The sequence below is a fragment of the Amphiura filiformis genome, chromosome 11 (genome assembly GCF_039555335.1).
Source record: "Amphiura filiformis chromosome 11, Afil_fr2py, whole genome shotgun sequence".
NCBI lineage: Eukaryota > Metazoa > Echinodermata > Ophiuroidea > Amphilepidida > Amphiuridae > Amphiura > Amphiura filiformis.
In genome coordinates, this window is record NC_092638.1 from 14,611,633 (window position 1) to 14,632,603 (window position 20,971).

Genomic DNA, 20,971 nt, shown 5'->3' on the forward strand with positions numbered 1-20,971 from the left:
TGGCCCCTCCCACACACTCAAAGTTGGGGGGTGTCAAAATTTAATGAAATATTGTTTTTATATTGCGCATTACATATATCAATTTCGGTCATGTAGGACTTTGAAGAATGTCTCTCATGTACAAAAGTATAGGAAACTGAAAATTTAAAAGCACCTTTTTAGGGTGAAGGAAGCATTTTTTCAAAAAAATGTCTAAAACGGGTTTTTATGTCAAAAATGTCTCTGTTGGGGTGCTACATCGAGTCAAATGTTCACTAGCACCCCCCCATGTGGCCCCCTCCCACACACTCGAATTTGGGGGGGTCAAAAATTCAATGAAATAATGTTTTTATATTGTGCATTATATATATCAATTTCGGTCATGTAGGCCAAGTTATTAGGCCAAAAAAAGACTTCGAAGAATGTCTCTCATGTACAAAAGGATAGGGAACTGAAAATTTAAAAGCACCTTTTTAGGGTGAAGGAAGCATTTTTTCAAAAAATGTTTAAAACGGGTTTTATGTCAAAAATGTCTCTGTTGGGGTGCTACATCGAGTCAAATGTTCACTAGCACCCCCCCCCATGTGGCCCCCTCCCACACACTCGAAGTTGGGGGGGGGGGTCATCTGAGGTCAAATTACTAAAAACTGTCGTATGGGCATGAAACTTGGTGGTTACAATCAACATTTAGAGTAAAATGTTCGGAAGATTCTTTTGGGGTCATCCGAGGTCACCCAGGGGTCATCTAAGGTCAAATTACTAAAAACTGTCGTATGGGCATGAAACTTGGTGGGTACAATCTACATTTAGAGTCAAATGTTCAGAAGATTATTTCGGGGTCATCCGAGGTCACCCAGGGGTCATCTGAGGTCAAAATACTAAAAACTGTCGTATGGGCATGAAACTTGGTGGGTACAGTCAACATTTAGAGTAAAATGTTCGGAAGATTATTTCGGGGTCATCCGAGGTCACCCAGGGGTCATCTGAGGTCAAATTACTAAAAACTGTCGTATGGGCATGAAACTTGGTGGGTACAGTCAACATTTGGAGTAAAATTTTCGGAAGCTTATTTCGGGTTCATCCGAGGTCACCCAAGGGTCATCTGAGGTCAAATTACTAAAAACTGTCATATGGGCATGACACTTGGTGGGTACAGTGAACATTTGGAGTCAAAGTTTCGGAAGGTAATTTCGGGGCCATCCAAGGTCACACAGGGGTCATCTGAGGTCACATTACTAAAAACTGCCATATGGGCATGAAACTTGGTGGGTACAGTCAACATTTAGAGTCAAAGTTTCAGAAGGTAATTTAGGGGTCATCCAAGGTCACCCAGGGGTCATCTGAGGTCAAATTACTAAAAACTGTCGTACGGGCATGACACTTAGTGGTTACAGTCAACATTAAGAGTCAAATTTTGGAAGGGCATTTCGGGGTCACCCAGGGGTCATCTGAGGTCAAATTTACTAAAAACTGTCGTATGGGCATGAAACTTGGTGGGTACAGTCAACATTTAGAGCCAATTTTTTGGAAGGTCATTTTGGGATCATCAAAGCTCAATCAAGCTCAAATTGAACAGGCAAATCGCCATGGGTTGTTGCAGGTTCATTTACTTCTACCAAAAGTAATCGTAAAAGCAGGCGATCGCGAAAGCAGGCGAGACTCGTGGTTCGAGAACCGCCTTGTTTATGAATGGGTGAAATGTTCGCTCTCTTCCAGTCGTCAGGTAATGTGCTTTGGTCCAAACTCTGTTCAAAAAGGAACTGCAGGGCTGGTGCTAATTCAGCTGAAGCAATTTTCAATGCAGCATTTGGAAGTTCGTCCGGCCCAACAGCTTTATTTGTCTGAAGCGACGAAAGAAGTTTCTCAACACCATCAACGGTGATTTCAATGTCAGGGATATCTGGGTATGGACTAAGTTGGTAATAAAGGAAGATTGGGATCTTCAATTGAAAACACACTTTGGAATTGTTCAGCTAGTTTATCAGCTTTGGATTGGTCGTCTACAAATGTCTCGTTTCCAATCTTCAATGTCTGAATGCCAACATTATCTTTTCTACGGGATCTAATGTAGTTCCAGAATTTCTTTGTGTCTTCAGCGGCTGAAAGTTCAGCAACATACTCTCTGCTGGCTTTTCGAAGTTCCTTGTCAACTTCTTTTCTAATTGTCTTAAATTTGTCCCAGTGTTTCTGGTCGTTGTGCTTCACAGCCTTCAAGTAGTAGCGTTCTTTCTTTCTACAAAGTCTTGTGGTTTTGTGTAAACCAGGCGTTGATGTCCTTTAACTTGCTTATTTGGAACATGTTTCTTGACCAAGTTGGAAATAGCATTTTTAAAGGTGCACCAATTTTCATTTACAGTCAAGTCTTCCGGTTTGCTATCCAGAAATTCATTAGTGAAATCTTGTGCATCTTTCTAAATACTTTGCTCGTCTACTTTGTTCCAGAGATAAACAGTTCTTGGTGGTTTCACAGGAAGAGGAGTCTGAGTCTTTATTTCAACCATATTAGTACTGTGGTCGGCAAAAGGAGTGTAGGGATAAACATTGGCAACATACGACATTCTTTCAATATACGGGATGGTGTCTTTGATGGCGATGAACACACCTCCACCTCTCTTGGTGGTTCTGTCATTTCTTGACACCCGGTAATGGCTGGGAAAGTATTCTGAAGAGAAATGCTTCTCGCCTAACCATGATTCAGTGCCGAGTATTATGTCGGGTGATTTACTCTCGATGAAGGCATGGAATTCAGAAGCCTTTTGTACAATGCTCTGAAAGTTTATGATTGTTACGATTAAGCTTCTACATCTAGGTTGTTTTGGTTTGGCCTGGTTTTTGTTTTTACGACCAGTGGTTTTATACATACAATAAGCTATCATTTACTGAAAACACCAAAGGTCTAGCATACTTGGTTCTAAAGTTATGAAGTTTTTGATGTCTATTTTCTTATGTATTTTATTTTTTTTACTTCATATTTTTACCTTGATCTCAGTTTCAAATTTGCCGCCTTTGGCCCCCATGGACCAGATCGTGTCACATATACGCTTAAAATACATTCTCGTCAAAGGTTTGCTGCAAAATATTATAGCGTTGTTGAATGCACAAATTATAAATTATACAAAACTCAACTTAAAGACTACATTTTGTATTTATTTTATTTGGTTTCAGAGTGTCTGATTGTGAAGAAGTACCAACAAGAGACAGTAAGTCTTGTAGCTTAAATATCATTCATAATCTCTGTGTATCACACCATGTGAGCTCCAATCAAATTGCTCATTAGATGCAACTCACATATAACAGGCAGAGGTCATTGATGTCAATCCTATGCGACAGAACAGTTCGTGCGAGCACAACTATTGTATTAGAAATGCATGGAAAACCAATGCATCTATAATATGTGATAGATGAAGCTAGGTAAGCAGTATGGTTTGCAAAGGATAACAAACTGGAATTTTTTGTAACTTTTTTCCAATTTTTTTTCAGAATAGGTCCAGTGGTTCTCCAAAGTCGCGAAAATTTTTGGTTAAAAATAATAATTTTTTTTACCGATATCGGATCTGATCGGATATCAGCCGATATTATGATCTCGATATCGATATCAGATATATCGGATCGGTAGACAAAAGCCATATTGGTTAAGCCCTAATAAGGACCAAATCAAGTAATATAATTCTCAAGAAAATATAAAGATCATAATATTCAACCAAGTATACAGAGGGTGTTACAGTATCAATAGCAATTTGGTTACAACAACAATAAAAAATTATATAGCGCCAATCTACAAAAAGTAAATTTTTCAATGGCACAGACACAAGATATCAGATCTGGTAGGCTTGTTGGAACATATGGCATTTTAGCAGCTTCTTGAAAATGTCAACAGTCTAAGCATTCCTAAACATGGACAGGAAGTTTGTTCCATTCCTCGCCAGTCCAAAGCATGAGAAAGATCTATATGTGAATGACACACTATGGGTTCAGAGTTCAAGAAACTTAGCAGATGATGTTGATGACCGCAATTGTCGATGAACCGGTTGTGGGTGAAGCAAATCAGAGATGTAAGCTTTATAGACCAAAAGGAGGACTTTGAATATGATGCGTTGCTGTATGTGTAGCCACTGGAGCGCAACAATACTGGGCAAGATAATTATGATCAATTTTAAATTGCCTCCTTCAGCATGAGTTTCACAAAATTTGATATACCCCGTTCTTTGCAATCATTTCAGCTGATGTAATACCAACGCACAAGAGTCCTGTTAGAAGAAGTTTGGATCTAGCAAGTAGTTTAAGACCTAGAGATAGAGCTCCTAAACCAACAACACCAATCCGAATCACCGATATCAGCTCTGTACAATATGATGACTATGGTGACGAAGGTGTACATGGTAAGCATTGCCTGTCTGCCTGCCTAAGGTTGGATACATATATGTGACACGATCAAGGGAAAGAGTCCGATGTCACTAATATTGATTTTGAGATATTGGCAAAGAAAGTGTTAAAATTCTTTTGTTTTATATTGTTTTCAGCGATTGATAAATTGACGTAACTTAGTAACGAAAAGTCGTATCAACCTGGGGTTTTCAGTTTCTGAAAGCTCTAAATGTCCTCTTTAGAACACGTGTAAAACTCATTTTCGACCAGGGTCAACATGTGACTCATTCCCAGACTTGTAGTCGAGTCACTGAAAGTCGAGTCCGAGTCGAGTCGAGTCATCGAGCCCTCGAGTCTCGAGTCGAGTCGAGTCATGAAGCCTTCGAGTCCGAGTCGAGTCGAGTCATTTGAAGTTGTCAGTCGAGTCGAGTCGAGTCGAGTCAGGCCATTCTGTCGAGTCGAGTCGAGTCGAGTCGGATATATTTTGTCGAGTCATTTCGAGTCACTTCACGTTTTATATGCTCATGATACCAGCTGTCAACTTGATAGCCCAATTTGCATGAATTTGTACTTTTTTGAAATTAAAATCCCAGTGAGAGTACATAATATTAATTTATGAATCTATGTGCTCCATCCAGTGCATTGTGGAAATCAGTAATCGGTCAGACTTGTAGTAGGTATATCACCTCAAAAATAAGCGCAGCAGAAAAACGTTATTTAATGTTTCTACATGAATGAGCTTTATTAAAGCATCAAAAATCAAAAAACGGAATTGAAATCGGTCAATGCTCGTAAATGGAATTAAAACCTGCCACAAATGGCTATAATGACAAAATTGGCACATTTCGAGATTTTGAAGGTTTATTTGGACGCTTGCTTGAAAAAGCAGCGTTAATTTAAGTACCACAAGTTAAATGCCTATCTTTCCGTACTTCGTTAAAGAAAAAAAAAATTAAAAATCTATCATTGAATAATTATAATAAACTAACCAAATATACTATTTTAGCAAATTCAGCCAATCTGCAGACAAATTAAAGGTGAAAAAATGACTAAGTTCAGCTAATTAATATGCAAAATTGATGCCAATAGAAAACCGTACATGATATCAGGGTGCGGTTTTTTTTGCACACATATGTATACAAAGTTATTTCAATTGATAACAAAAATACACAAAAAGTAATTAATTATGCAAATTAGCTAATTACAGGTAATTATGTATTCATGACATTTTTATGTAAATTAGGCATGAGTAATTTTTGGTTTTTTCAATATTTAATGAAAGTCTATTCATTCACCATAAATATGTCAAGTATGAACCTGTTATGATGTTGAATAAAGAAACTGCAGTTAATTACTTAAATATAATACAAAACATACAAAGTTTGACATTTTGACGATGTCTGGAATAGAATTTTCATTTTTTCTGTAAACATGGTATGTGTCACCATTGCTCAAAGCCAAATCCGAAAAGTAAAAATCATAATTCATTTGCAATGAGACTTTAAATGAACATTTTGTTATCTGGATTAACATGGGATGACAAATGGTAAGCGGAAAAGCCATTCCCACTGTACCGCGTATACAAAAATAGTATGGCCTTGGACACACACAATGGCTTAGAGCTATTGAGGTTTGGAAAATTACTCCCTAAAAATATCTTTGATATAATGTTTTGTTTCAACTAGTTTCCTCGAAGTGTATCATTAGTTGTCGACGGAAATAATTTACATGCTAAGAAAGATTAGTATTTCAGCTAAATGGTGGTAGGTCCCTTTATTTCAATAGGCCTATATTTACTGATTTATGAGCGATCATCAAAAATAAAAAAAAACAGGCAGTAGCTCTTAAACAAAACAATTTTTAATTTTGGGGACCCGATGGTAGCTTAACCGGGAAGGCTTCACACACCATATATTAAAAATTCAAACAATTTGGATAAATGAAGCATATGAATAAATTCATTTATCGACATGGATGTTTTCTAAAATTGGCCAAATTTGAAGCGCGCCCTTTTCAATTCACTGTTATGCTTGCATGCACAGTGTAGCAGAATTATTGTGCAGCCACTGTGACATACCTACTTGTAGTATTGCCATTAGGACCCGCCATGAGTATGGGTACGGGTGCGTGTCCCGGACCACGAGTACTTGTGCACGGATGCACGGGTCCCAGGCCATGGGTGCAGATTTCAGGTCATGGGTAAGGGTGCAGTGCACGGATCCCTAGCCATGAGTATTCAATCTGGGTCCATTCCAAAATAGGGTGCAGATGGGTGCGGAGCCATGGGTGCGGGTACAGTATGGGTACGGAAATTGGGACTCGAGTGCACGGCTACTGGTCCAGTAGTGGTATGGAAATTCGGACTTCAAGTACTTGTATGGGTCCTATTATGGGTATGGGTATAAACAAATTAATTAATCAAGTACAAAAAGAGATCAAATATTGGTGGTCATAGTGAATCTAGCCTAAAGGTGGCATATTGTGGGATGCAAGTGAAAAAACTATGTCTATGTACAGTATGGACAGCCAGACTGTGCAATACTAATTTCAACATATATTTAGCAATGATGTAGCTTCGAGTCTTATTATGCACATCTGGATAATTATATCCATGTTTTATTAATATTTTAAAATTCATATACATCCCAAATTTCTGTATATGGTAAGAACCTCTATTATTTGACTCAGATGCACAAGCCCAAGCCTGGGCACAAGAAGTACATGTGGCTGGTGGAAATGCTCACACCAGTCAGTCACATTGCAATGTAGTTCTTCATGTGTGCAGCATGTAGAGGAGTGTATTTGGATGGGGAGTAATTAATAAAAGCTATAATAATGATATTTTAACATGATAACTTGAAATTCACCACAAAAAAGAAAGTATCTCGAAATGTTTTCCCAGTTTGCTGCCCGGGTTTGCTGTTTTTTTTCTGTATTGATCAGTCATTGTGTGAATGAGACATGTAGCATACATGTAGGGGTGTGTGCACAGGCTGCTACAATGACATGTGTGTAGCATTCATGTACATTTTGTGTAGCCAGGGCTGGATTTACCTTTTCAGGGCCCAGGACCAGGCTAAAATAAAATTAAGGGCACTTGCTATAGCTTGCTATCTGGATCCATGCGTTACTCCCCACCCAACCCCATCCATGATGTAACCTATTTGTTTTGATTATGATCAGAGGACTCAAAGTGGGATTTCCTGCATTTGTGTAGTAGCCATATACATGTACTGTATGGTACCCATGGGTACGGGTACGTGTCCCGGACCATGAATACGGGTACGGGTCCCATGCCATGAGTATGGGTCCGGGTCCCAGGCCATGAAAGCACGGGTACGGGTCCCAGTCCATGAGTCCGAAGACAAAATAGGGCATGAAACTGAGTACGGGTCCAAAGCCATGCAAGTATGGTGCAGGTATGGAAATTGGGACTCGAATGCAGGTACGAACACTGGTAATCAGCAATGATGGACAATGGACTTTTCCACCATGCCAAGTTTGAAGCATGTAAAAAAATGGTGGATCCTTTAGCCAGATCGACAGACAATCATACATGTACATTGTACACACATACATATAATTTATATTTTAAGTTATTATAAAGATGCTGAGAGATAGTAAGCCAACTTTGTAAAATATAAGAATCACAATACACTGAGATGTGTGGAAGAAAACATGCAGGTATTATTAGAAATATTAAGGTATAATTTATATTTTCGAGTCATATTTAAAAAGTCGATTCAGCCACAGTGACTCGAGTCACAAGCCTCGAGTCATCGAGTCGAGTCATTAAATTTCGAGTCGAGTCGAGTCATCGAGTCATCAACCGTCGAGTCGAGTCGGCGAGTCACCTTGCCTCGAGTCGAGTCATCGAGTCACCAAAACTCGAGTCGAGTCATTTCGAGTCGAGTCACTACAAGTCTGCTCATTCCCCTTAATCATGTCACATATGTAATATGATCCATCTACATAGGCTAAAGTCGCAATATTTTTTTCAAAATTGAGTTATTATCAGGTTTATATGAAGTAAAAAATTCCCTATCAGTCCAAACCTCATGTTTATAACTGAGTTGGTTGTAAAGTTACAACATTTTTGCATGTTCATAGTCGAACTGCATGTATGACTAACTATAACCTTAACCTATTTCTGGCTATACATATATCTCAGTTTTGTATTTGCCAACATTAGCCTGAGTGGACCAAATCGTGTTACATATAGAGTTATGATGGATGAGAAAAGCTTGGATCTCAAGCCCTTCTCCAAAATTGTATGTTAAAAAATGAAGCTCTAAATATTTTGAATTGAAAAATATATTGATCCAAGTTTGATGGATAAAGCATTAAAATAGAGCTGCATCATCTGACAAAACAGGATAATATGTGATGTGTCATGTCAAAAGGAGACACTTTTGGGCAGGTTATCAATTTGGAGGTTTTTACATATCTTAAATAAAGAGATATTTTGCTCCACAATGCCGTTTTCCCCAATGAAATCGGACATTCCTAAGCAAAGATATTGAGGTCGTAAGTTATGGTATTATAAAATTGGAAATTGAGATATTGGCCTTTAAAAATATTATTGACAATGTTGAGAGTAGGAATTACCTTGAAAAATGTCTCAAAAATACAAGATGCCAGTTACTTCCCGGTCTGAACGATATTTTAAACATTAATAACATCACAAATTCGCAACAAACCCAAATTGTGAAAAAAATCACCTCCGGGAAGATTTTTGGCTATTTCTCCATTTACTATCCTGCCCAAAAGTGTCTCCTTTTGACATGACACATCACATATTTAAAAGTATTAGTGCTGTATTTTTCTGATGTTGGGGAGAATTCCAGGGCAACATTGAATGACAGATATGAGTGCTAAATATTATGATGACCAAGATGACAAGAACAGCAAGGATGTTCTTAATGACATTGACATTGTTGACAAATACGATGGTGATCACAAGAAAAATGCTGATAGATGGGTAGGAAAAGGTGTTGATCTGGAAGAAATCTGTTTAAAATAGATTTACACAGTCAGTCTGCAGCCAGTGTGACATTGAAAGATAATACTTTTTGTATACCAAATATATTCAAGTCATAGAAATGTGCACAGGTGAATATATCAAAGATATGTTGGGATTGGGTGTGGAATCTCAAGCCTGGCAGATGTGAACTGGCACTGGCAGCTAATTACATGTATTTAATGAAAAGAAAGTGAATATCAGGTGTGAGTATCGTCACACATAAATGTGACACGATCTGGTCCATGGGGGCCAAAGGCGGCAAAATTTGAAACTGAGATAAAAAAGGTAAAAATATAGAGTAAAAAACAATAGAATACATAAGAAAATATGCATTAAAAACTTCATAACTTTAGAACCAAAAATGCTAGACCTTTTGTGTTTTCAGTAAATGATAGCCTATTGTATGTATAATGTAATAATTACAGTAACTCAATTTTCAAAAATGCCTCCTTTGGCCCCCATGGACCAGATCATGTCACATAATAGGATTTACTCATTATGGTGCACATTCTGATTCTGATATGTATCATAGATTATTTCCTGGCAAGCATCCAGGCAACTTTTTTGTGATACATTGAATGATTTTATTTTGTTTGAATCAAGTGTGATGTTTTCTTTTGCCAGCAGATAATGAAATACATGAACCATTTGATGCAATACTTGTTGGGCCTGAATTAGAAACCACTAGTGATAGATCAACACCCACAGAAACTGTGAGTCAAACTTTAAGTAAACTGAAACATTGTAATACTTGATGCTTACTATAGTTTGTTCGGTTTATAATTGGCAAAAATTATTTGTTTTCTGTTACTGCACACATCAATGAAGTCCCCACTCACATACATTCACATTAGCGTGCATCAGTCAAGCATTATGCAACATGCAACTAGCCCAGGTGCTGCTCCTAACTGCATACATGATGTTATGAGTCTAATTTTTTGCCAATTATAAGCCGAAGAAACTATGCATTTGTACAAATGTAGGTATAATTTTGCATTCTCGATGTTTTGGGCAATAAAACATGTGTGTAATAACCTTTGTATGAACTATGAATATGGATGAATATTACCTCTTGGTTTGTACAGTATTACAAGTTTCTATTTATATTGTGTGCAGACTAACTACATATTTGAGACACACTCCAACAAAACCCAGAACAAGGTGTCAGACACATTTTTGAGTTATAGGCTTCTAAAATGACATTTGCATAAAAAAATGTCTTCTAAAGTGACATTCCCACAAAAAAGTTTTTTGAAAGTTTGAAATTATTAATTTTAAAGTATTTGATCGTGGGACTAAGTGGGCTTTCAAATCCTTGAAAATTCTTATTAAAAATATGTAGATTCAATCAATAAATAACAGTTGAACTAGGACTCCGCTTACCTGACGATGAGCCAGTAAAAGAGTATGCATTGTATGTCTCAACTCATGGCAAGAGGAGACCTGGACGGCAACAAACCTTGTTCTGGAAATACATCCAGTGTCTTTTGGGGGGAAACGGACAGCATGCTGAGTCAAGGTCAACTATCAGCAATGGCTCAAGACCAATGTAGCTGGAGGAAACTTGATGATGAACTAGGATAATCCCTATTCAATCTTGTGTAAAGCAGAAAACTTGTTGGCCCATTTCTCAGAATAACAATTAGGCAAAAATGTAACGTTATCGTTTACAAAATTATCCATATCTTATTGATATTTATATACTTTTGGTATTATTTTAAAGCTTATTGTCTAATGCTAGTGCTTACATTCACATTCAAATCATGAATTGTCAAAAATGTGACTTGTTCCTGGTTTTTGTCAGAGTGGGTCACATTTATCACTTCATGAGAAGAAAATCAAATTCAGACCAATTAAATGTGACCAATTATTTCTATTCATGTATATAGGATGAGCCACCGCCTCCCGAAACTCTTGGTAAAAGTTCAAGAATACATGCACACAGGGAGGCATCCCCTGAGTCGCTGCAACACACAGAAATTCTTGCAGAAGAACTTAGTCATCAGGGGGAGCTCATACTACCTCAGAGCAGGACTGATAAGCCTAATTGCTATAGGCATTTTGTGGCTAAGCCTAACCAATCACAGATGGCACAGGTAAGCTTACTGTAATCATTAGGGATCTGGTCAGGTTGATCAGGTAAAAATTGATGAGATAATTATATAATTGATATGTACATTTTTTCCCTTAATGTGCCAAGCATGAGTTTCAGCAAGGTCTTCTTTCCTTTTTGCTTAGTGCATGTTTGTATATGGATCAAAGTTCGGATTTGCTGCTTTCGTATAAAGTAACACCATCAGGGCCTGAGATTGGAATTCCAGTTTCCTTTCTCACTAAGTAAGGGCTAAGAGTAAAATTGAACAAAAGCTATCTAGGCCAGCATGCATATTTATTAGCCTACACTGGCTATCCAGGCTTGTGCATTTGTATGAGCTTGGAACGGTCCATGGTTTTCCTATGGATTAGCATGTGTCCCTCACAGACCAACCTTGGTAAACAAACAAACAAATGGTGGATGAAAATACCAAGTCATTCAAGAGAGTGTGTTATATAATGCATATTAAAAGACTTTGGCTCTAGGGTAAGTGAACCAAGAGAGTATTCCACCCTTCATGGGATGCTAAGCTGTCGGCCCTGTGTGTAGAATGTCATACCTAAACATGTATATCACAGTCAGTTTTGAAAAGAGTAGGATGTTAACCCCTACTGTCCTCAACCATTCCAGTGCTGTTTGGATATTCATTATCTAAGTACAGACAACATGAGCATTGAAAGGCTGCAACTTGGAGGAAGTGATCTGATTCCGATATTCGCCATCAACAGCATCGCTCTGTGTTTTGTAGAGCGCTATAAGTATTTGAAATAAATCAATAAAAATATAATTTGTTCCTACAGAGGAGGTACATAGCCCCACCAAGTCAAGCAGGATTGAAGCTGAAGACCGTGTTGGGTTATAATGGGAATGGTCGAAGCAACATGGTATGGCATCCAGACTCAGGCTTATTTGCTTATACAAGTGGATGTATTATTGTATTAGAAGACTTACAGACAGGCACACAGAGGCACCTGATGGGTGAGTAGTATCCAATATTTCAGCTCTTTGATTCTATTGTGCTAGTATACCAGTGGATGTATCAAATGATGTATGTCCCACCCCTCCCAGGCACAGCAATCAGCAGCTGAAAGGAGTATCTTATTATGCTTTATGGTACCATAATAGAACTGCATTGTGCTATTGAAAATATACACAAAATCCCTTACTTTCAATTACTCACTTCCCAGGGATTGGAGGCTTAGACTGTTGTATGAAAAAATATGACCCATGAAGTATTGTGTAACTATCCATATGTCTCAATATTTAAGAGGCTCTTACTTATTTTTTGTATGCATTTGTTGTGGAGCTCACAGATCCACTGGAATGCATAATTAGTATGGTCCCTTCACCTGCAGTGCCTCCTAATGAATTTGAGTGGTTAGAATACTAAATTTATATGAATATACCATAATTATGTACTTCATCAGTCTTCTCCTTCAGTCATTGTGATGGACCACCTCCACAAATTTTAGAAGTCATCATTGAAAAACAGCTATAAGTAATGTTGAATGCCAAAAGAAAGCTGATAGAAGGTGCACGCACCTGAAACTGGAGTCTACTGTATTCCTTGTAACTGTACGCAGCTCTTACTAAGCTGCTAGGCTAGTACTGATTTTCAATAGTTTGCACTGATTTTACCAAAGAATACTGAAAATGCTACAGAATACTATTAATGTTTTTGTTGAAGAAAGTAAATAAATACCGATTTTAGGCTAGTGATGTTTGTGGCAAGTTGAAACATTTGAAAATAAGGTACAATGTACCAAAACCTATCAATGAAAATGGAGGTCAGTTATGGACCCTTTGCACAGATCCACCATCTTGCTACAAAAGCGAGGCTCCCTATGTGCATGAAGTCCATTTTTGTTTTTTGTGTCAATTTCATTACTAAAAATAGTTAGTAGTGTCATCTTAGTTTTATCAGAGGATACTAAAGAATGTGAATTTAGGTGATTCAGATCACTTATTGATGTCACTAATGCATATTATTTTTAATAATATTGCTTTGACATTGTGTTCTATCACGTTTATTACATGCAGGTCACATCGAAGAAATCTCAACTCTAGCACTCCAGCATGATGCCCAAGTGTTAGCCTCTGCCTCGGGCTCACATGGCCTCACAAGCAGTCAGATATGCCTATGGGATATCCAGGGAGGGATGTGTAAGAAAGTGCTGTCTTACCATGAGCATGATGTAGTGTGTCTGACATATTCAAGGGATGATAGATTTCTAGTATCTGTAGGTAGGTAGATTGCAACCCATTTGTGTGTCAGAATACCATGCAAGCTTTCATGTTTAGGATCTAACCTTACCTAATATGATGATTTAAGCCCATATCATACTAGCAGACTCAGCATGCGATTAAAAAAAATCGCTGTGATCCACCACTCTCAGCGTTCAGGCGTAGCTAGGGACGTAGCAACAAAGTTTTCTTGATAAGTGACTGCAGTAACGTTACCAATAAAACGGTATGCTCCTTGCAATTGCTTAGTATGATATTAATAGTGTATTGTGATATAATATGAAATGGTCCATGACACAGAAGATGGAGCAAGCACTGAGAGGTGTACAACATAGATTAAAAACAGGCATGCTCTGGATTAACAAGGAAGATAGAAAATCAAAAAACACATGAAGTGATATATAGTAAGCTTTGCTAATCCAACAAGGCCTCTGCATATAGCACAGAAGAATGACAAAGTCCATTGATATTATCTAGACTATTCAACAGAAGTGGTTGCGTTCTGGTCACCAAACTAAGTAAAGTTCCGTCCAGTTTCTAGTGTTCTAAACAATGAAAACCAGATAGAACCGGCGGTCAACATAACACAAGCGTTTTAACACTATTTAACACATACATCACAACCCAGCTGAAGGTCAACGGTACTGACCACAAAGTTGGTTGCTAGGTATGTGTACAATCAGATTAAATTTAATCGGTCTTTTAGTGTTACACTATTCAGGGGAAAGAAGAATTACGCATTGCACACTAGCACATTTAAACATGAATTTACAAATGGAAACATAACATGCATAGGCAGATATACCAGAGAAAAAACTCCAGACATACCTGCCTGTGTGGGGACTTTATCCCCAGACCTCTCGCTTGACGGGCGAGTGCTCTATCACTGAGCTACACAGACTGTCCCCTCAAGTCTGGTACTTATGGATATGAGCAGTCAAGGGTGAACAGTACAAACAACACATTACATACCAGTGTACGAGATCAATTAATGATGCTTACCCGCCAGCCTAATATAATCATACAAACACTATTATTTATTATTTAATCAATTCACTTCCTTTTTGCAATGGCAGGTGACTACAGAGACTGCACCTTGGTGGTTTGGAGTACAGATGATTACACCATACTAGCAGCCTCAAAGACGGCTTCACCTATCCATCACGTGGCATGGGATCCATACACACCCAATGAGTTTGCATCTGTTGGGGAGAGAGGCACCGTCTTATTCTGGCTGCTGGATGAGACACAGGCAAGGTACAGCCTCAATGTACATGAAGCTTCTGTACCTGAGGAACTGCTCCAACCCAAACACAATGTAAGTTTGAAATGGTGTGTTTGTGTATGTGCATGATGCTGTCAAAAGAGGATGAAAAGGACCCACAGACAGTGGCATAGCCAGAGGGAACCTTGGGGGATCCCCCCAATAAAGAGTAAAATGTCATTAAAATGACTAAAAATGGGACAAAAAATTGACAAATGAGGAAAATTTGGCTTTGTCATTCCCCCACCCCCACTAAAAGGCTGGCTACGCTCCAGCCTACAGACCATCCACATTTTGTTTCCATATGCAATGTACTAGAAATGCCTGAACTGGCATCGGTTAAGTTTCTGCACTGTTCAATCTGCAGGCTATGGAGCCAACACAACACAGAGCATCATAACAAATTTGACCCTTTCTTTTCAGGTGCTGGCAACCGTGTGCAATACTAACTCAAAATTAGGAAACATTTATATTGTTTTAATGGTAGGCCTCAATCTAACATACAAACAGAACATGAAAATTCAGACCACGCCTCTTTTAACTAGGGATGCACAACATTTTCACTTGCATATTCCTGTACATCATCCATGATTTGCACTGGAAATGAGAGTGTAGGGGTGTGTGAGGAGATGTGTAAGTTTAATTGTGTAAGGGCGTGGATACATGTATTCATGTGTCAATTATCCTGTAGTGTAAATGCATGATTATGCTATAATAAACACCTCAAAAGAAATAAGTCCCCCTCTGAACATGTCGTCATAACATCGTAAGGTTTCGTTTTGTACCAACAAAACTAACTTTGAAATAATTATATGACTGTTTACTAAGTGCTGTGTGAAAATGAGAGATTTCCATGACTTCAGGGCTGAATAAGCCTACATTGAAGACAAAAAGTGCCCTTTCCAAAAGTCACAAAGTAGGCCTATGCTTGTTAACTGCAAGGCGTATTGGGACAAGGAATGGAACTGACCATCTTACAACTCACTGTGCTGAACTCTGCACCAAGGGGATTTGCATGGCTGAATGATCAAGAATCGATACACATTACAGTAAATGTTCACTTGGTGAGGATTTTAAACTTCACTCAAACACATGGGGTTTTCCATTAGTAACAAGCCATGAATCAACTTTTGTGACAAGTATAGGCCTACTTTGTGACTTTTGAAAAGGGCAGTTTTTGCCTTCAATTTAGGCTCATTCAGCCCGGAAGTCATGGAAATCTCTCATTTTCACACAGCACTTAGTAAACAGTCATATAATTATTTCAAAGTTAGTTTTGTTGGTACAAAATGAAACCTTACGATGTTATGATGACATGTTCAGAGGGGGACTTATTTCTTTTGAGGTGTTTATGTGACAAGATCAAGGGAAATGAGTCGGATGTCGCTAATATTGATTTTGAGATATTGGCAAAGAAAGTGTTAACAATTCTTTTGTTTTATATTGTTTTCAGCGATTGATAAATTGACGTAACTTCACAAAGAAAAGTTTTATCAACATGGGGTTTTCAGTTTCTGAAAGCTCTTAATGTCCTCTTTAGAAACATGTATAAAACTCATTTTCGACCAGGGCCGACATGTGACTCATTCCCCTTGATCATGTCACATAAGGCCATGTACATGTAGTACATAAAACTGTAGGCAATTTAATTGACCAATTAGGAGAAATTTGCAGAAAATAATGTAATACAGATACTACTATATTTTTATGGCTTTTTCATAATGAATTCCAAATACTAATATAACAATTTTACTGTAGAGTAAAATTTTGTTACATAATACATGCAATATTGTTACATAATACATGCGATATTCAAACAATTTTTAAAAAAAAGGGCCAATCTCACAGGAGCATGCATGTACATATGTCAATGTAGCACAATTGTATTTATATTTTTCCATATTGTAGTTTGATACAAGATGTTTATCTTCACTTAAACATGCATACATTTAAATATGTCAAAGTAGTATAATTGCATTCTTTCCCTTGAGTAGGGCAAGGAAGAAAAAAATCATTCTAAGTTCCCCCCTAATACTTTTTAAAATAAGTCGAAAAATATTTTACCAAATATAAAAATGTAACAAGATATGTATAGCCCTATTTGTTTTACCCTTGTGGACCAATTTATAACGTTACACATCATTGCTTTCAGTCACAATGGTTAATTGTGTAAGAAAAGAGGCCATTTTAAAAGTTGCACCTAGAGTCCATAGCAGTCAGGTTAACAAACACATGAATAGGCCTGACCTACTGTATTGTTTGAAATCTTACTCCTATGGACTCAGATGCCACTTTTTAACATTGTTTAAAATGGTATCTTTTTTTACATAATGAACCATTGTGACTGAACGCAATGACGTGTGACGCTATAATAATTTGGTCCATATGTGTAAAACAAATAAGGCTACTTATATCTTTTACACGTTTGCATTTTGTCAATTATTGATTTATTTTAAAAAGTATTTAGGGGGGAAGTTGTGGACCTATAACCCCTGGGTATGTAGGCCACCACTCTTACCACTGAGCTATCAAGGAAGCCAATGGCATCAAAATGTTATAGCTTCTCAACTGCTTCTCAACAAATACTGAGAAATAATTATTTTATCAATTCTATAGAGAATTAATTAATAAAAATATGGCGATGTTTTTTCTAATCTTTGGACGAATATAGGGAAAGAATAAATTCCATAGATACCATTAACCTTGAGTACAAAGTAACTCTTTGTCGAAATAGCATATATAATTGAATACATGAATACAAAAGCCAAGTCCATGCGAAGTTATTTTGAGAGAAAAACCGTGTATCATTTTAATTCCTTCAGTTAGATTTACCTGGTCAATATGGTAAGTTTTACGTGCAAATGAGTGGATTAACCTGTATTAGGTATGACGATTAGCATTTCAGGGACTTCGTGGGGTTCATTTTAAATTTTGGTTTTTTGAATCATATACAAAGACAACAATGTTAGAATGAGATTACCACTAGTAAGATAATACAAAATAAAGCACACAGGTATGTATAATTTTTGAAACAAATTCATCAGGATTGTGAAGTAAACTAAACTTTTTGATTATGTATTCAAATCCACTGAAATTCTACTCACTTAGACATTTTCGTCTTCCTGGTCGGAAGACTTCTTCAATAATCGATGATCCACTGGTTTTCCATGAGACTTCTCATCCCTAGGGTGCACAGTTCTTAGTAGTGGATCATATATGTGATTTAGAGAATATACACCTTCATCGCGATTTAGCGTCTCCTGCCCCCTCTTTCTGATCCATAATGCCTCGTATCCATCTTGTGTGTTTATTTGAGTCCTTTTCGAGAATCTTTGCCCCCTCCCAGTCAATGACGTGGTTCTCCTGTGCTACATGGTCGGTGATGGCCGACTTATGCTGTTCAGTGACGGATTCTTTTCTTTTTGCTCTGGTATATTTAACATCTTTGATTTTTTCAGTGTCTTTTTTGTGCTCATTCAGTCTTGTTTGGAATTTTCTCCCTGTCTCGCCGATATATGATTTATTACAAGTTTGGCAAGGGATTTCGTATACACAGTCGCAGGATTGTGAGGAGTCGATCTTGTCCTTAGGATGCACAAGCAATCTCAAATAAACACACAAGATGGATACGCGAGGCATTATGGATCAGAAAGAGGGGGCAGGAGACGCTAAATCGCGATGAAGGTGTATATTCTCTAAATCACATATATGATCCACTACTAAGAACTGTGCACCCTAGGGATGAGAAGTCTCATGGAAAACCAGTGGATCATCGCATTACTGAAGAAGTCTTCCGACCAGGAAGACGAAACTGTCTAAGTGAGTAGAATTTCATTGGATTTGACTACATAATCAAAAACTTTAGGTATGTATAATGTTGATAAGCATTCTGCCATGTAATATAAACCACACACTTTCCTTTATTAAACCCATTTTTTGTTCAAAAGTCATTCTCTAGCAATGAATGTGTTACAAGTGGACTTTTATACATACTGGATTTCAATGTTACAAGACTCAAATCATGGAATTGGGTGATTCTTTCATACATGCTATTTTTCACATGCCCAATAGACACAGAGAATGAATTTGAGTTGTTCTTTCATGCATATGACAGGCCTATGTATAGCAACAATTTCCCATGCTTAACTCAATTTGGCCAAAGTATGGACTTAGGTGGCTTTTGTATTCATATATTCAATTGTATCTAACTTTGCATTTCTGTAATATCAGTTATATGTAGGAGATATCTGTTCATCATACCCAAATAATTAACATGTTTTTATTTTGATCACGTTTGTTGATGTTATGACATAGCAGCAACACGGTTTGATTGTGCATTTGCATTTACGCACATCAGAGAAGATGAGAAAAGAGGAGATGGCTCGCGGATTTTAAGCCGATTACCGCAATTATTGCCATTCACGCAACTATTGTACAATCCACCTCACACCCCACTTGAGCTTCCCTTTTTTGCAGACCTGGGTTGCCGCATCCATGGTCGATCGATTCCGCTGATCGCTTACTGGAGAAACTATTTCAAAAACGGAAGTACTACATTTGGCCCCCGCTGGAAACACGGTGACAGAGCCTTCTTTTGATACAGCTATACCAGGGTGACCTTTGACCGTTTGTTTTCGATATTGAGCTGGCGTGAAAATATACAATTTGCTGAATATTTTGACCAAAATTGCACCCAAATCGGCCATATTTTCGGTCAGTTATGAAAGATTGAAGTAGAGGATATTATAGAGATAATAATTGCGTAAAATTTCGAGGTCAAAAATGTGTTTTTTTGAGAAAATTCGATCTTACATTTCCTGTAACCTCCTGAAAATGAAAGTTGTATGTAGTTGATCAGAAAAGGACCTAGTTTATTTCTGAACAATCAGTTTCGGCGAACATTCTTGAAAATTAATTTTGAGATGAAGCATGTTTTTGAGGTCACAGCCGATAATTTTGCAATGTTTTGTGCACAAGACATTTTCCGATCGAATTTGGGCTGTGTAAGTTTATCTTGCATGCCATAGCAACGTATGCAATGTCAGTGATGCATGGATGTGCAACAACGACATAACAATTTCTACAGCAATTTTGAAAAAAGATGAGCTGCTGACAGTGTGGAAAAATAGAATTTCATGAATCAAAAATAGAATTTTATTAATTTTCAGTATTCTCTGAAGTAAACATGGTATATAAAGCATGTTTTAAGTAATTTCTGGGCCGGGCAATGATGCTAGGCCTATATTTTATATTTAATAATATTTCATGATTTGTCTCTAAAAATAAATAAATTGTTATTTTTAGGCCAAGTATTCTCGTAGCTGCTGTGTGCATTTGTTTTTGCCAGAGAAAATGAGTCGCTGGTTTTGCAATGACACATTTGCCTCGGAGAACTGGCCTATTTTTTAAACAAAAATATTGGAAAAAATATATGTTTTAGGTGCTATCATTTTCTTTGGAAGGGGGTCCCTATACGAGGAGAGGGTCATAAATTTTTTGAAAGAAAAATAGGAGGGTCATACATTTTTTGCTGCCGAAATGGGGGGTCGCAATTTTATTGGCGCTAACTTTTTGCAAATTTGGGACACTCCCCACCCCCCTTCTGAAGAAAATGATATATCGATAGCCCCTTTATTCCAACGTTAATAACATTTGAAGAATTTATATTTAAGAAATAAAGGGTAATGCATGATCCTTTACGTAAATAATGTGTCGAGGCAGTAAAAGCGTAAATAATGGGTGAGGCGCAGCGAACCCATTATTTAAACGTTTTACTGCCGAGGACACATTATTTATGTAAAGGATAATGCTGCACCCTGTATTTCTATTCTATTACCACAAAATAGTGTGATTTAAAGAGAAAATATCAAATTTTTTGCCCAAATATTTCAATTTGTTCACCTCAAGGTGGAGCGCATACGCGTAGCCAAAGCGTATGCACATTCCAATAACACAACCTAACATTCCATTCTCCCCTATAAGCAGGTATGCACATATAATA

At 37.5% G+C, this 20,971-nt stretch overlaps 1 protein-coding gene and 1 non-coding gene across 2 annotated transcripts in view; one reads left to right on the top strand and one right to left on the bottom strand.

Moving 5' to 3' along the window:
- LOC140163497 (WD repeat-containing protein 90-like) overlaps positions 1-20,971 on the top strand; it is an 89,631-nt gene that overhangs the window by 37,730 nt on the left and 30,930 nt on the right. Inside the window, exons 24-30 of the mRNA XM_072186810.1 lie at positions 3,145-3,179; positions 4,200-4,358; positions 9,995-10,080; positions 11,257-11,463; positions 12,263-12,440; positions 13,503-13,706; positions 14,783-15,024. Coding sequence (XP_072042911.1) covers positions 3,145-3,179; positions 4,200-4,358; positions 9,995-10,080; positions 11,257-11,463; positions 12,263-12,440; positions 13,503-13,706; positions 14,783-15,024 — 1,111 coding nt within the window. The remainder of the gene's footprint in view (positions 1-3,144; positions 3,180-4,199; positions 4,359-9,994; positions 10,081-11,256; positions 11,464-12,262; positions 12,441-13,502; positions 13,707-14,782; positions 15,025-20,971) is intronic.
- On the bottom strand, positions 14,536-14,607 carry Trnad-guc (transfer RNA aspartic acid (anticodon GUC)). The gene has a single exon. It is a non-coding gene; the product is annotated as a tRNA-Asp (tRNA).